This window comes from Hypanus sabinus, chromosome 11, assembly GCF_030144855.1.
Source record: "Hypanus sabinus isolate sHypSab1 chromosome 11, sHypSab1.hap1, whole genome shotgun sequence".
In the NCBI taxonomy this organism is placed as follows: Eukaryota; Metazoa; Chordata; class Chondrichthyes; order Myliobatiformes; family Dasyatidae; genus Hypanus; species Hypanus sabinus.
The window spans coordinates 14,386,548-14,400,769 of NC_082716.1; the positions used below are offsets into that span (position 1 = coordinate 14,386,548).

Here is a 14,222-nt window from a genome sequence, read left to right on the forward strand (position 1 = left end):
GTGATAATGCACACTGATGTAGATGGACCTGCTGAATAGACAGCAAGTTACAGGTGAAGAGAAAGATTGATGTATATACAATATAACACCAGTAATTTGCTGCTCAATCATTCAGAAATCCTGATGGTTCAGCATCAGCTAACTGTGAAGTTTCACAACCCCCCCTCCCCGAAACTCACCAGTGCCCCATTTCTGTTCTCCATTCAACTCAACCGGCCACCAGTTCCTGCACACCTTTGGATATACTACAATCCTTTCTCCTATGCCTCTTTATCCTCCCCGGTGCCTCATGTCTAAAGCCCCCTTTCACTGTACTGAAACCCAGTTTCTGCCCCCTCCCTTTCAACTTACCCAGTCCTGTTTTCTGCCTTCCTCCTTAACACAACGGGACTCTGATGTGATCTCTTTAAATTCAATAGCACCTTATTTCCCACTCTCCTGTTAAGTTCACACAGTTCCCTTTTCCTGTGATCCTTTTATACTAATTGTAGCCTAGTTCCTGATCCAGATTCAGATTCAGATTTGGATTCATTTGTTTATCATTTGTACATTGAAACAAACAGTGTAATGTATTAACAATGAACACAATCCAAAGGTATATTGGGGGCAGCCCTCAAGTGTCATCCCATATTCTGGCACCAACTTAGCCTGCCCACAATGCTTGGAAAAACACCATGGGCCACCACAGGGCAACAAGACAACACCACAACAAGCCCCCTTCTTCTCTCCCTTCCATCCATGTACATGGACAGTCCTCCAGACTCCAGACTTTGGCCACCAGTATTTGATTTCTGGTTTTCTGATCCACATTCAGGCCTCAGTTTTTTGTATTGATCCCCACCCAAGCCAGTGATGGGACCCCAAGCCTAGGCCTTGCATCACTGGGTCTCCAGTCTCTACTCTTTAGGTTTCGGCCATTGCACTTTGACTTCTGGTTTTCTGATTGACGTTCAGGCTTCAATTTTCAGTATCAATTTTCAATTTTCAGTCTCCACACAAGCAAATGAAGGTCTTCGCAGTCCAGGATCTATGACTCACCAACCCTCGAATGGCAGAACAGACTCAATGGGCTAAATAGCCAAACGTTGCTCCTCAAGATTCAATATTGGTTATTGTAATTCTTCAGTAAATGAGTGTAAAGGAGAACAAAATGATTGTTATTTCAAATCTGATGAAGCATATAAAAACACAATATACATAAAATATAATAAATATAATTGTAAAAGCAATCCCGTAAAACACAATGTAAAAGTAAAGGTCATGAGGGGTGGTTTGAAGTGTTTTGAGGGGCTGTGGAAAGGAATGACTTGTGTGTGTTGTGAAGGCTGAGGGTGGTGGAGTGGGTTAATTAATGGGTGGAGGTGTTGAGCAGCCTGACGGCTTGAGGGAAGTAACTGATTTTGTATCAAATTTCTCAGAATGTTTAGGATTACAAATCATGGAAAACCTTTTTTGACAAAACAAAAGATACTCTGCAGTGAATAATTTTGCTGCCAAAAAATCAGAGAGGACAGGAAAATTTTTAATTAGGGAAGGGAAAATTATGAGTCTATAAGGCTGGAGCTTGTGGGTGTAAATTGGGATGATGTTTTTTCAGGGAAATTACTATGGATATGTGGTCGATGTTTAAGGATGTTAAGGATGTTAGGGATAAATTTGTCCTGGTGAGGAAGATAAAGAATAGTAGGGTGAAGGATCCATGGGTGACAAGTGAGGTGGAAAATCTAGTCAGGTGGAAGAAGACAGCATACATGAGGTTTAGGAAGCAAGGATCAGATGGGTCTATTGAGGAATATAGGGTAGCAAGAAAGGAGCTTAAGAAGAGGCTCAGAAGAGCAAGAAGGGGGCATGAGAAGGCCTTGGTGAGTAGGGTAAAGGAAAATCCCAAGGCATTCTTCAATTATGTGAAGAACAGAAGGATGACAGGAGAGAAGGTAGGACTGATTAGAGATAAAGGTGGGAAATTGTGCCTGGAGGCTGTGGAAGTGAGCGAAGTCCTCAGTGAATACTTCTCTTCGGTATTCACCAATGAGAAGGAATTTGATGACGTTGAGGACAATATGAGTTAGGTTGATGTTCTGGAGCATGTTGATATTAAGGGAGAGGAGGTGTTGGAGTTGTTAAAATACATTAAGATGGATTAGTCCCCAGGGCCTGATGGAATATTCCCCAGGCTTCTCCGCAATGCAAGGGAAGAGATTGCTGAGCCTCTGGCTAGGATCTTTATGTCCTCGCTGTCCACGGGAATGGTACTGGGGGACTGGAGGGAAGCGAATGTTGTCATCTTGTTCAGAAAAGGTAGTGGGGATAGTCTGAGTAATTATAGACCAGTGAGCCTTATGTCTGGGATGGGAAAGCTGTTGGAAAGGATTCTTAGAGATAGGATTAATGGGCATTTGGAGAATCATGGTCTGATCAGAGACAGTCAGCATGGCTTTGTGAAGGGCAGATCATGTCTAACAAGCCTGATAGAGTTCTTTGAGGAGGTGACCAGGCATATAGATGAGGTTAGTGCAGTGGATGTGATCTACATGGATTTTAGTAAGGCATTTGACAAGGTTCCACATGGTAGGCTTATTCAGAAAGTCAGAAGGCCTGGAATCCAGGGAGGTTTGGACAGGTGGATTCAGAATAGGCTTGCATGCAGAAGGCAGAGGGTCGTGGTGGAGGGAATACATTCAGATTGGAGGGTTTTGACTAATGGTGTCCCATAAAGATCTGTTAGGGACCTCTACTTTTTGTGATTTTTATTAACGACCTAGATGTGGGGGTAGAAGGGTGGGTTGACACATTTGCAGATGACACAAAGGTTGGTGGTGTTGTAGATAGTGTAGAGGATTATCGAAGATTGAAGAGAGACATTAATAGGATGCAGAAGTGGGATGAGAAGTGGTAGATGGAGTTCAATACAGAGATATGTGAGGTGGTACACTTTGGAAGGACAAACTCCAAGGCAGAGTACAAAGTAAATGGCAGGATACTTGGTAGTGTGGAGGAGCAGAGGGATCTGAGGGTATATGTCTACAGATCCCTGAAAGTTGCCTCACAGGTAGATAGGGTAGTTAAGAAAGCTTATGGGGTGTTAGCTTTCATAAGTCGAGGGATAGATCTTAAGAGTTGCGATGTAATGATGCAGCTGTATAAAACTCTGGTTAGGCCACACTTAGAGTACTGAGTCCAGTTCTGGACACCTCACTATAGGAAGGATGTGGAAGCATTGGAAAGGGTACAGAGGAGATTTACCAGGATGCTGCCTGGTTTAGAGATTATGGATTATGATCAGAGATTAAGGGAACTAGGGCTTTACTATTTGGAGAGAAGGAGGATGAGAGAAGACATGATAGAGATGTAAAAGATTTTAAAGGAATAGATAGAGTGGACAGCCAGCTCCTCTTCCCCAGTGCACCACTGCTCAGTACAAGAGGACATGGCTTTAAGGTAAGGGGAGGGAAGTTTAAGGGGGATATTAGAGGAAGGTTTTTTACTCAGAGAGTGGTTGGTGCGTGGAGTGCACTGCCTGAGTCAGTGGTGGAAGCAGATAAACTAGTGAAGTTTAAGAGAATACTGGACAGGTATATGGAGGAATTTAAGGTGGTGGTTATATGGGAGGCAGGGTTTGAGGGTCGGCACAGTATTGTGGGCCAAAGGGCCAGTAATGCGCTGTACTATTCTATGTTCTATGTACTCCAGAAACAAGGCTGGTAGTAATTTGGTGATTTAATTGTCCATTCTGTTTGTTCCAGTTTACAGTTACAGAGTGTGGCCTGAAAAAATTTATTGACAATGAATCATAGAGTTATAGATGCAGAAACGGACCCTCAATCTTGTCCAAGCTCCACATCAACTATATAGCAATCCCATTTACAGACACTAGGTCTGTGGCAATCCAGATGTTCATAAGATACATCTAAAATATTACATATACCTTCCTGTAATCCGCACCTATCCCTCTTCCAACCTGGTCATTCACTGCTTGTGATGTGGCCTCTTACACTGGTGAAAATAAGATTCAAGTTTTGACACACGCAAAATGCTAGAGGAGCTCAGCTGGCTAGGCAGCATCTGGAAAAGAGTAAGCATTCGACATTTTGGGTGAGACTCTCCTTCAGGACTGAGGAGGACGGGGGAAGATGCCAGAATAAAAAGGTGGGGTAGGGGCAGAGACGCTTATCCCTGCAACCGGCCAAAGTGCTACAGCAAGGTCGCAAACAGTCCTTCCATGCGAGGCAGCAACTCACCTGTGAATCTGCTGGAGTCACCTATTGTGTCCAATGCTCCTGTTGCAGCTTCCTCCACATTGATGAGATCCATCATAAATTGGGGAAACGCTTCGTCAAGCACCAGAAGCAGAATTTCCCAGCAGCGAAACATTTTAACTTCGATTCCTATTCCTGTTCCAAATTGTTGTTCCATGGCCTCCACTTGTGCCACGAAGAAGCCATCCTCAGGATTGAGAGGCAACACCTTATATTTCATCTGGTTAGCCTCCAACCTAGTGGCACGAACATCAATTTCCCATTCCGGTAGAAAAAAATTCCCTTCCCCCTCCTGCTATTCCCCACTCCTGCTTCTTACCGGTTCTCACCTGTCTATCATTTCTCCTGGGTCCCCTCCTCCTTCCCTTTTCACTGTGGTTCTCTCTTGTTTCCTATCTGATTCCTTTCTCTCCAGCTCTTTACCTTTCCTACCCACCTGACTTCTAGCTATCCTCCTTCCTCTATCCCTGCCTTTTTATTCTGGCATCTTAACCCTTCCTTTCCAGTCCTGAAGAAAGTTTTTGGCCTGAAACATTCATTTCCGCAGATGTTGTCTGACCTATTGAGTTCCTCCAGCATTTTGTGGATGTTGTGCTGGAGTGTATTAATAGGTGGAGGTGTTCATCAGTCTGTCTGCAGAGACCAGATGACCATTTTGCAGAGCACCTGTACTCTGTCCACAGTGGCTACCACAAGTTTCCAGCTGCATGTCATTTTAACTTTCCTTTCCACTCTGACACTGACCTGTCTGTCATCAACCTCCTCCATTACTACAGAGAAGCCAAATATAAATGACAAGAACAACTTAAAGCCATAGATTTACACAGCATAGGAGTGGGCCTTTCACCCAGCTTATCCCTGCTGACCAATTATTGACCATCCAATAAAGGTTGGTGGTGTTGTGGATAGTGTAGAAGATTGTTGTAGGTTACAATAGGATATTGATAGCAATCAAAGCTTGAGTGAGAAGTGGTAGATGGAGTTCAATTCTGAAAAATTTTAAGTTATGCATTTTGGTAGTTCAAACTTGAAATCATAATAGAGGATGACAGCAAACAGTAGGATTATGAGCAGTGGGGAGGAGCAGAAGGATCTTAGGATCCACGTCCATAAATCTCCCAACATTCCTGCGCAAATTGAGAGAATGGTTAAGAAGGTATGTGATGTGTTGGCCTTCATTATTTATTTACTTGTTTCTTTGTTTGTTTGTTGAGATACAGTACGGATTAGGCACTTCAAGCCATGCTACCCAGCAACCCTTCATTTAAACTTAGCCTAATCATGGGACAATTTACAATGACCAATTAACTTACCAATCAGTACATCTTTGCACTGTGGGAGGAAGCACACTCAGTCAATAGGTTTGAATAGGTTTCAACAGGTATATTTAATGTCAGAGAAATGCATACAATATACATCCTAAAATTATTTTTTTTCTCAAACACCCATGAAAACAGAGGAATGCCAAAAAGAATGAATGACGGTAAATGCTAGAACCCCAAAGCCCTCCCACCAGACCCCCTCCCACACACAAGTAGCAGCAAAGCTACAATCCCCTCCACCCCACCAGCAAAAAGTATTGAATTGAATTTCAATTTATTGTCATTTAGAAACTACAAATTCAATGCAGTTAAAAAACTGAAACCACGTACATTGGCACTCTCCACTGAGCACTCAAGCTTGCAAAGCCTCAGTAAAGATACAGGCTTGCAGTACCCCCAAACACTACTCATTCACCATGTATTTGACATACAACAGGCTCTCTCTCTCCCTAATAAGGGAGAAAGAGATGTCCCCATTTCACAGTGAGATGGGAGATATAATAAGCAGCTCACTGATTTATGGTGCTAAGAGTCTATTATGTCACCTTTTCTGAGCCCTATGCCCAACTTGGGTCTCTGGGTACATAGCCAGCAGCAAGCCACTCCTTCCAATCTTCTGTGTTCTCCCACGATGCATCAGTCATCAGCGGAACCAGCCTGCCTCCAGAGACAGGAAAATCTGACACCCCAAAGGCATGCTAGTTTCCTAGGCCGTGTCCTTGGCATATTGAAAACCGGGCAGTCATGAAGCCCTAAGAGTGGGTCCCATTCCCGCAAAGAACCGAAGTCAGCATGTAACTCCAGGTCAGGGTCTTCAAAAGAACCTTGAAAGAGAAAAAAAAGAGATATCAAAGATGGAAATAGAGTTGTTTCCGAAGATGCAAGGAAAGGAGTCACCGTTTAGCGTCATCATCACAAAGCTCTGCCCTTCTCACAGGAAGAATGTACAAACTCCGTACAAGCAGCAGTGGGAATAGGACCCAAGTCACTGGTACTATAAAGTGTTGTGCTAACTATTATGCTACTGTGCCGCCTCAGTCAGGGAACTGAGTTTAAGAGTCTTGAGGTAATGTTGCAGCTCCATAAAAGTCTGCTTAGACTACCCTTGGAGTATTGCATACAGTACGTTTCTGGTCCCCTTATTATAGGAAGGATGTGGAAACTTTAGTGATGGTGCAGAGGAGATTTACCCATGTGCTGTCTGGATCAGAGAGCATATCTTATGAGGACAGGCTGAGCGAGCTAGGGCTTTTCTCTTTGAAGCAAAAGATAATGAGATGTGATTTGAGACTGGTACATAGAATTATGAAAGGCATAGACAGAGTGGACAGACAGACAGTAACTTTTTCCAAAGGCAATAATGGTTAATATGAAGCAACATAATTGTAAGTTGATTGGAGGAGTGCGTAGTGGGAAGAGGTAAGTTTTTACACAGAGCATTATGGATGTGTGGAACACATTGACAGCGGTGGTGGTAAAGGCTGATACATTGGTGACATTTAAGAGATTCTTAGATAGACACATGGATAATAAAAAATGGCGGGCTATGTGGGAAGGAATGGCTAGATGATTCATAGTCATAAGAAAATACAGCACAGAAGCAGGCCATCCAGCCCATCTAGTTCATTCCAAAACCATTTAAACTTCCTAGTCCCATTGACCTGCACCAGAACATAGCCCTCCTGTCCAGGTAGCTATCTGAACTTCTCTTAAACATTGAAATCGAACCAGCATGTACCATGTGTGCTGGCAGCTCATTCCACACTCTCATGACCCTGAGTAAAGAGGTTTCCCCTTGAGTTCCCCTTAAACTGCTCACCTTTCACCTTTCACTCATGACCTCTGGTTGTCGTCCCACCCAAGTTCAGTGGAAAAAACCTGTTGGCATTTACTCTATCTACACCCCTCATAATCTTGTATACTATCAAATCTCCTCTCAATCTTCTATATTCTAAAGAATAAGGTCCTAACCTATTCAATCATTCCTTATAACTCAGGTCCTCCAGACCTGGCAACATCCTTGTAAATTTTCTTTATTCTCTTTCAATCTTGTTTACATCTTTCCTACAGGCAGGTGACCAAAACTGCATACACTACTACAAATTAGGCATCAACAACATCTTACACAATTCATCATAATATCCCATGTCCTGCACTCAATACATTGATTTGTAAAAATCAATTGCTTTCTTTACCACCCTATCTACCTGTGACATCACTTTCAATGAATTATGGACCTGTAGTCCCACATCACTTTGTTCTACCGCACTCCATAGTGCCCTACTGTACACCATGTAAGACCTACCCTGGTTGGTCCTGCTGAAGTGCAAAACCTCACACATCTACATTAAATTCCATCTGCCATTTTTCAGCCCATTTTTCCAGCTGATGCAGATCCCACTGCAAGCCATGATAGCCTTCCTCACTGTTCACTACACCCTCAATCTTGGTGTCATCTGCAAATTTGCTGATCCAGTTGACCATATTATCATCCAGATCATTGACATAGATGACAACAACAAAGGACCCAGCATCAATCCCTGTGGCGCATCACTATATACAGGCCTCCAGTCGGAAAGGCAACCCTCTTCTCCCATAGGGTCTGATTGCAAACACCTCTGCATCTGTAATCTTTGCAAGGTCCATGAAGTAGATGTCACTTTGCCTCATTTCTGTAGACTCTGTGTCCGTCTCCTGAGTAAATACAGATGCAGTGAATTCATTTAAGATCACCCCCATGTGTTTTAGCTCCATGCATGGACAACCATTTTGGTCTTCCAGAGAACCAATTTTGTCTCTTGTAATCCTTTTGTTCTTAACATATCTGGAGAACCCCTTAGGTTTCTCCTTCATCTTGTCTGCTAGAGGAAATACATGCCTTCTTTTAACCTTGATTTCTTTCTTAAGTGTTCGCTTCCATTTCTTATATTCCATAAGTGTCTCATTTGTTCCTGCCTGCCTATACCCCCTTTTTTTCCTTAACCAGGGCCTTAATATGTACAGAATACTAAAGCGCCCTACACTTGTTATCTTTACATTTATTATGACAGGCACATTGTGCACAGTGTAATTATTACAATGATTTTCACATGGAAATGGGCGATTATATTTCACAGGCAAATGTGATCATTGCTGAACCTAATCCTCGGTATGGAGACACTCCATACACCCTGCAGTATGGTGGATGTGGGGAGAAGGGCCGCAACATTCATCTTACGCTGAACTTCCTACTAAATGACAGTTTGGTTAAAGTTTATGGCAAAAAAGGTAAATTAACATCTTTGCAGCATATGTTTTGAATCCTGTGAAGCTGTGTCTAGTGGTTTACTGTGACAACAACCTGGGAAAACAAAATAGGAAGTTAGCGGTCAGGGTGAAAAGCTTGTGCCTGTCGGTACGTTAAGTGACCACATATAAACCACCTTTTGTTCAGGTGGGTGACAAGAGAATAAGGATGGAGTTGAGGGGTGCTTGACTAGGACATGGAAAAGTGGATCAGGGATGTGGAAATACTAATGGTACTGAGAGCTGGCGCTGTCTCACTGGGCCAGATCTCCCCTTAAGAGAAATGAGACATATCACTGCAGTATTTAAACATTCAGAAATGTGATTTTTAGTGACAGAAAATGAAAGCATTACAATGCAGAAATTACACTTTTGTTTGGTTGGTGTCAGGGGGATTACGCAGGAGTTGCTGGGTGTTAATAAGGTAAAAGCTAGATGAATGGGGAATAGGACCAATGTTAGTAATCTAGATAGGTAATGGGACTTAGATTTAGATTTCTTTATTATTAAACACATATGCATCGAAACATACAGTGAGTTGTGTCTTTAGCATTAACAAATAACACAATCTGAGGATATGCAGGGAGCAGCCAGTAAGTGTCAGCACATATTCTGAGGCCAACGTAGCAAGCTGACCCACAACGTTCAGCAGTACAACACGGAGACAACATACACCAGGCATGGAGAATGTAACAAACCCCTTTCCCATCCCCCTCACCGCGTGCGTGCGCGCGCACTCACACACACACACACACACACACACACTCACACACACACACACACACACACACACACACACACACACACACACACACACACACACACACACCTCCAACTGCAGAGAATAAGGTTGGATTTGATTGGTATGACGGGCATGTGAGAAGTGGATTGGGAATGGGGAAATACTGATGGTATTCATCTGAGACCTGGCATAGACACAAAGGGTAAAATGGCCTTTTTCCATGTTATAGAAATAAGAGATATGAGAAATATCATACCAATAACTAATCATTCTGAAAAGTGTTGTTAAATACCTGATTGTTACTCTATTGTAATGCCAATGAACCAGGTTCAGTTTTTCTGCTGTCTGTGAGGAGTTTGTACATTCTCCCTAAGACTGCATGGGTTTCCTCTGCTTCTCCAATTTCCTTCCACATTCCAAAGATGTACGGTTAGGGTTGGTGAGTTGTGGCCATGCTATATTGGTGCAGCAAGCATGGTGAGACATGTGAGCTGCCCCAGCACATCTTCGGATTAAGCAAAATGACACTTTTCACTGTATGTTTCAAAGTATAGGTGATACATGAAGCTGATCTTTATCTTCATTGTCAGAGAATGGATGAGACTGACAGTGAGTAAAAATGGTTTTCGGTTTTTCAGTCTTTTTCCAGCAAACTAGCACCCTAGTGTTAGCTTGCTTTAGGATAGAGTTCTTTAGATTAAGCTATTTTTAGACCATGAAGCATAGGAGCAGAATTAAGCCATTCAGCCCTTCGAGTCTGTTCCACCATTCCACTATAGCTGATCATGAACCCGGATCCCCCGCAACTCCATACACCTGCCTTCTCACCATATCCTTTGATGCCTTGACCTATCAGGAAAATATCAACTTCCACCTTAAGTATATCCACAGACTTGGCTTCCAATGCAGTCTGTAGCAGAGCATTCCACAGATTCACCATTCTCTTGCTCAAATATTTCATCCTAGATCACCCCTCTATTTTGAGGCTGTGCCCTCTAGGTCTGGATACCCCCACCAGAGGAAACAGCCTTTCCACATCCACCCCATCTAGTCCTTTCAATATTCGGTAGGTTTCAATGAGATCCCCCGCATTCTTCTAAGGTCTAGCAAATATAGCCCCAAGGCTGCCAAATGTTCCTCATATATCAACCCCTCCATTCCCTGGAATCATCCTTATGCACCTCCTCTGGACTCTCTTCAATGACAACACATCCTTTCTGAGATAAAGGGCCCAAAACTGTTGACAATATTCCAAGCACAGCCTGACTAGTGTCTTATAAACTTCTGCATTATCTCCTTACTAAATGCCGTTGTTGTTTGTAAGGAGTTTGTAAACTTTTCCTGTGACTGATTGGGTTTCCTGCAAGCACTGTGGTTTCCTCCCACATTCCAAAGCTGTGAGGGTTTGTAGGTTAGTTATTTGCATGTGTTTGATCGGGCAGTGCAGGCTTGTTAGGCCAGAAGATGATGTTATTGTGCTATATCTGAAAATAAAATTTTAAAAATTAATGCATTACATTGAACAAATACACTTCTTTTCCTACAGGACGAACATTTGTTCATGAGTGGGCCCACCTCCAGTGGGGTGTATTTAATGAATATGATGATCAGATGCCCTTTTACAGATCTGAAGATGAAATCATTGAAGCAACAAGGTGAGGCACTTCAAATTAATTTTTTGTATATCATATTTAATTCCCCTCCATCCTTCCCCAACCAAGCTAAATTTTGCACCATAAAACTTAGAGTCATAGAATCACAGAAAGGTACAACACAGAAAAGGGCCCTTTGGCCCATTTAGTCAATGCTGAACCATTGAAACTGCCTTTTCCCATCGACCTGCTCCTTAACTATTGCCCTTCATACCCCTACCATCCCTGTACCTTTCCAAACTTCTTGTAAGCATTGTAATCAAGCTTGCATTGACTACTCTGCCACTACCCTCTGAGTGAAGAAGTTTCCCGTTACAGTTTTCACCTTTCACCCTCCACTCATGATCTCTGGTTGTAATCCCACCAAAACTCAGTGGAGGGGTAGAGATCATGTGCAGACAGATGGGATTTGTTTAATTTGGCATCATGTTTGGCAGTGACGATGTGGGCTGAAGTGTCTGTTCCTGGGCTGAGCTCTTCTGTGTTCTATGTATACCTTCCACCTGAGAGAAATTCCAATTCTCAGCCTCTTCTAATAAAGCTGGCACACAATTACTCAATGGTTAATGATAGAAACGTCACTCAGAAACAAATCTGATTTATTTTTGTCATTGGTCTTTCAGGTGTTCAAAGGTGATAAAAGGAGTTAATAAAGATTGCAGTGGTGGTGACTGTTTAGAATGTACCGACAATAAAGAGACAGGATTGCCAGATGGAAATTGTACATTTTATCCAGAGATGAACCAGGATGCATCATCTTCAATAATGTATAATCAAGGATTGAAGAATGTAAGTAGAGTCACCGGACTGCTTTCCCTACCAATGATGAACTTTTCTACCTGCAGCTCATTGTATTAGTTACAGTTGATCACTGCAGAGCATCATCAGAATCAGAATCAGGTTTATTGTCACCGGCATGTGACATGAAATTTGTTAACTTAGCAGCAGCAGTTCAATGCAATGCATAATCTAGCAGAGAGAGAAAAAATAATAATAAATAAAATAAAACATAATAATAAATAAACAAGTAATTCAATTACATATGTTGAAAAGATAATTAAAATGCGCAAAAACAGAAATACTACATATTAAAAAATGTGAGGTAGTACCCAATGCTTCAAAGTCCATTTAGAAATTGGATGGCAGAGGGGAAGAAGCTGTTCCTGAATCACAGAGTGTGTGCCTTCAGGCTTCTGTATCTGCTATCTGATGGTAACAGTAAGAAAAGATCATGCCCTGGGTGCTGGAGGTCCTTAATAATGGATGCTGCCTTTCCGAGACACTGCTTGCTAAAGATGTCCTGGGTACTTTGTAGGCTAGTGCAATATCCCAGGCCAGCCTGAATTCAACTGCTTCAGAACCAGGTTTATTGCTTCCAGTTCAAGTTTATTGTTATTCAACTATATAAATGTAACCATATTCCTCCACATTCAACCACACACTACATATAACTCACATAGAACAGATAAAGTAATATTACCACAAATAAACGAACAAATACCAAAATATACTCCAGAAGATTGACATCTGGCGTAAGGTGCACTTACAACACACAGGTCAAAAAGTAAACCACTTGTTACTGACACATTATATGTGATGAGACCTGGTTGGTAGCAGGGAGTTCAGTCATCTCATGGCCTAGGGGGAGAAACTGTTTTCCATCCTAACAGTTGCTGTCCTAATTTCCACCTGATGGTAGGGGTCAGAGAGATGGTGGGATAGGTGAGAGGGATCCTTGACAATGCTAAGAGCTTTGTGTATGCAGCGCTCTTCATAATTATCTCAAATGGGTGGAAGAGAGACCCCGATGATCTTCTCAGCAGTCATTACAATCCTTTGTAGGTCTTATGGTCAGGTGCCTTGCAATTCCAATACCAGATGGTGATGCATCTGGTAACTGTATGCTCCTGTAAAAATTAGTTAGCAGTGTGAACAGCAGAAGGTTGAACATGCAGCCATGTGGGTGGGTGTTGGCGCCAGTGTTCAGTGTGATGGAGCTAGAGGTGTTGCTGCCTGTGGCCTTTGTGTCAAGAAGTCCATAATCCAGTTACAAAGAAAAATGCTGAGTCCCAACGAGGACAGTTCACTCACCAGCTTCCGAGGGATGATCATATTAGACACTGAGCTGAAGTCGATAAACAGCATCCTGGCATATAAGGCAATGTTTTCCAAGTGGGACAGTACAGAGTTCAGGACAAAGACTATTAGCACTGACATATGTTATGAAAAACACAAATTACAATATAATATATAAATAATTAATATTGGGAAAAAAGAGCCAAATATTGAGGTACTGTTCATGTGTTCATGAAACATACAGAAATCTGATGACAGAGTTGAAGAGGCTTATCCTAAAATATTGTGCCATTTTTCCGTTCATGATTTTCTTTTTTCTTGGAATATATTTTTCCTGCACTTTCCTTATTTCTTGTAGGAATTTCATCCAATTCTGCTCTACTGTCCCTCCATCTAGCTTACTTTTCCAATCAACTTGGGCCAATTTCTCTCTCATACCTCTGTAATTTCCTTTGTTCCACTGGATGTTTAAGCAACGTTACAGAGTTATTCAAGGAAGTTTCCAGGAAGGCAGATGAAGGCAAGGCAGTGGATATTGCCTACATGGACTTTGGCAAGGCATTTGACAAGGTCCCACATGGCAGATTGGTCAAGAAGGTTCAGTAGCTCAGCATTCAAAATGAGGTAGAAAATTGGATTAGACATTGGCTTTGAGGGAGAAGCCAGACTGTGGCAGTAGATAGTTGCCTCTCTGATTGGAGACCTGTGACTAGTGGTGTGCCACAGATATCAGTGCAGGGTCCGTTGTTGCATGTCCTCTACAGTATATCAAACAATCGGATGGATAATGTTGTTAACTGGGTCAGAAAATTTGCAAATGACACCAATATTGGCGGTGAGGTGGACTGAGAGGAAGGCTAACATGGCTTGCAGAGGGATCTGGATCAGC

At 42.4% G+C, this 14,222-nt stretch overlaps 1 protein-coding gene across 1 annotated transcript in view; it reads left to right on the plus strand.

Annotated features, from left to right (window-relative positions):
* LOC132401710 (calcium-activated chloride channel regulator 1-like) overlaps positions 1–14,222 on the plus strand; it is a 64,496-nt gene that overhangs the window by 19,231 nt on the left and 31,043 nt on the right. The window contains exons 4-6 of the mRNA XM_059983817.1: positions 8,695–8,845; positions 11,152–11,260; positions 11,881–12,046. Coding sequence (XP_059839800.1) covers positions 8,695–8,845; positions 11,152–11,260; positions 11,881–12,046 — 426 coding nt within the window. The remainder of the gene's footprint in view (positions 1–8,694; positions 8,846–11,151; positions 11,261–11,880; positions 12,047–14,222) is intronic.